Source organism: Notamacropus eugenii, chromosome 2 (assembly GCF_028372415.1).
Source record: "Notamacropus eugenii isolate mMacEug1 chromosome 2, mMacEug1.pri_v2, whole genome shotgun sequence".
Classification (NCBI taxonomy): domain Eukaryota; kingdom Metazoa; phylum Chordata; class Mammalia; order Diprotodontia; family Macropodidae; genus Notamacropus; species Notamacropus eugenii.
The window spans coordinates 75029692-75031547 of NC_092873.1; the positions used below are offsets into that span (position 1 = coordinate 75029692).

Sequence of the window (1856 nt, forward strand, 5' to 3'; positions counted from 1 at the left end):
ATCGAATTATCTAGCTCAACTAGGCATTTTAGATTAGTGACATATAGCCCATGCATATGCTTTCATGTCTCTTCTACCTCCTTACACCATATCTCTACGGCTCTAGCTTTCTCTTTTTGTGTTTCATCAGTTTGGACAAAGAGCAAACCATGAGTTTTTCCACTTGTTCATTTTTTCCCTCCTATGTCTCTCTTTAGATCAGGCAAAATGAAATATGGATGGAAGAAACCAAACCATGGTGATGGAGTTCATTTTTCTTGGCTTTTCTGGTGTCCAACAATTAAAGATCACATTCTTTGTGATGTTCCTTACTGTGTACCTACTCTCTCTCACTGGAAATGCTCTTATCATCATCATTGTCCTCATAGAGCCCATGCTGCACACTCCCATGTACATTTTCTTAGGAAATCTTTCCTTTTTGGAGATTTGGTACACTACGGTCACAGTGCCCAAACTCTTGGCTACTTGTATATCACAGATTGTCACTATCCCTGTTGCTGGATGTGTAGCACAATACTATTTCTTCTTCTCCATGGGAGCTACTGAATGTATCCTGCTGGCTGTAATGGCTTATGATCGATACCTTGCCATTTGTAATCCTCTGCACTACGCAATCCTAATGAGTCCTCAAATCTGCCTTCTGTTTTCAGCTGGCTCCTGGGTAGGCGGTTTTATTGCCCCACTACTGCCCACCATTCTCATCTCCCGTCTCTACTTCTGTGGCCCTCAGAAGATCAATCATTTTTTCTGTGACTCAGATCCCATCTTCAAACTCTCTTGCTCAGACACCTTCATGGTGGAGGCCGTGGGCTACACTTGTAGCTCTGTGGTGATTTTGAGCTCGTTCCTGCTCACAATGTCTTCCTATGTTCAAATAATAATTACCATCATTAAGATGCCTTCGCGGGAGGCCAAGAAGAAAGCTTTCTCTACCTGCGCCTCTCACCTGACTGTTGTCACCATTTACTATGGTACCATCATATTTACCTATGTGCGTCCCCCAGCTAAGTATAATTTCACCATTGGCAAAATCATATCTGTCTTCTACTGTGTCATTACCCCACTGTTAAATCCACTTATCTACACACTTAGAAATAAAGATGTGAAGAAAGCTCTCAAGAAATCTCTAGCCAGAAAGAAGTTCCTTCTAGCCAAAAATATGTAACGTTATGGAAGACTCAGTCAAAATGTATTCTCATTTCATCATTTTCAAAAATGGTGAAATGAAGGAGGATGAAATGATAATTCTGATTATATTTTCTATCCTAAACCTCATTCTATGTCTTAAAAAATACTCTGCTTGATTTTTGTCCTTTGTTTTTACATTGTAGTAATTTACCCCACCTCTGACTGATGTCTCCTTTGTAACAAAGAAAAACAACTAAATACACCCATCAGAAAATGACCATGTCCATGAATGTATCATGTATATAATATGTGTACATAGGTATATATGAAACAATCTATGATATATGCATATATGACACATACATGTTATAAACATGATGGTGTGTATAACATATAACATATACAAATGTCCTAGCAGTCTTCCCCATCTCCTCCTTGATGTGAGGAGTAGGGAACTATTTTTCTTATCTGTTCTTCAATTGCTCAAAGTCTGGCTTATACTTTTATTAATCTTTTCATGTATATTGAAGTCATTATTTATGTTGTTCTCTGGGTTGTGCTTATTTCCTTTGCATCACTTGATACAAATCATCCTATGTTTTTCTGAATTTTTCATATTTGACATTTATATTGAACAAAACTATTCTGTTACCTTCATGTATCATAGTTGTGTTTCCTTCCCATCTATTCCCTAATGAATAGTTACCCACTTTGTCTAAGTCTTTGAT

The 1856-nt window shown here is 37.8% G+C and overlaps 1 protein-coding gene across 1 annotated transcript; it reads left to right on the top strand.

The window, feature by feature from the left end:
• The first annotated feature begins 214 nt into the window (after nucleotides 1-214).
• LOC140525523 (olfactory receptor 6F1-like) lies at nucleotides 215-1165 on the top strand. Its single transcript, XM_072641021.1, has one exon. It carries the CDS (start codon nucleotides 215-217, stop codon nucleotides 1163-1165), a length of 951 nt encoding a protein of 316 aa, XP_072497122.1.
• The last annotated feature ends 691 nt before the right edge of the window (nucleotides 1166-1856 follow it).

Coding starts and splice junctions, on each gene's coding strand:
- LOC140525523 (XM_072641021.1), top strand. CDS start 215: ATGGATGGAAGAAACCAAACCATGGTGATGGAGTTCATTTTTCTTGGC.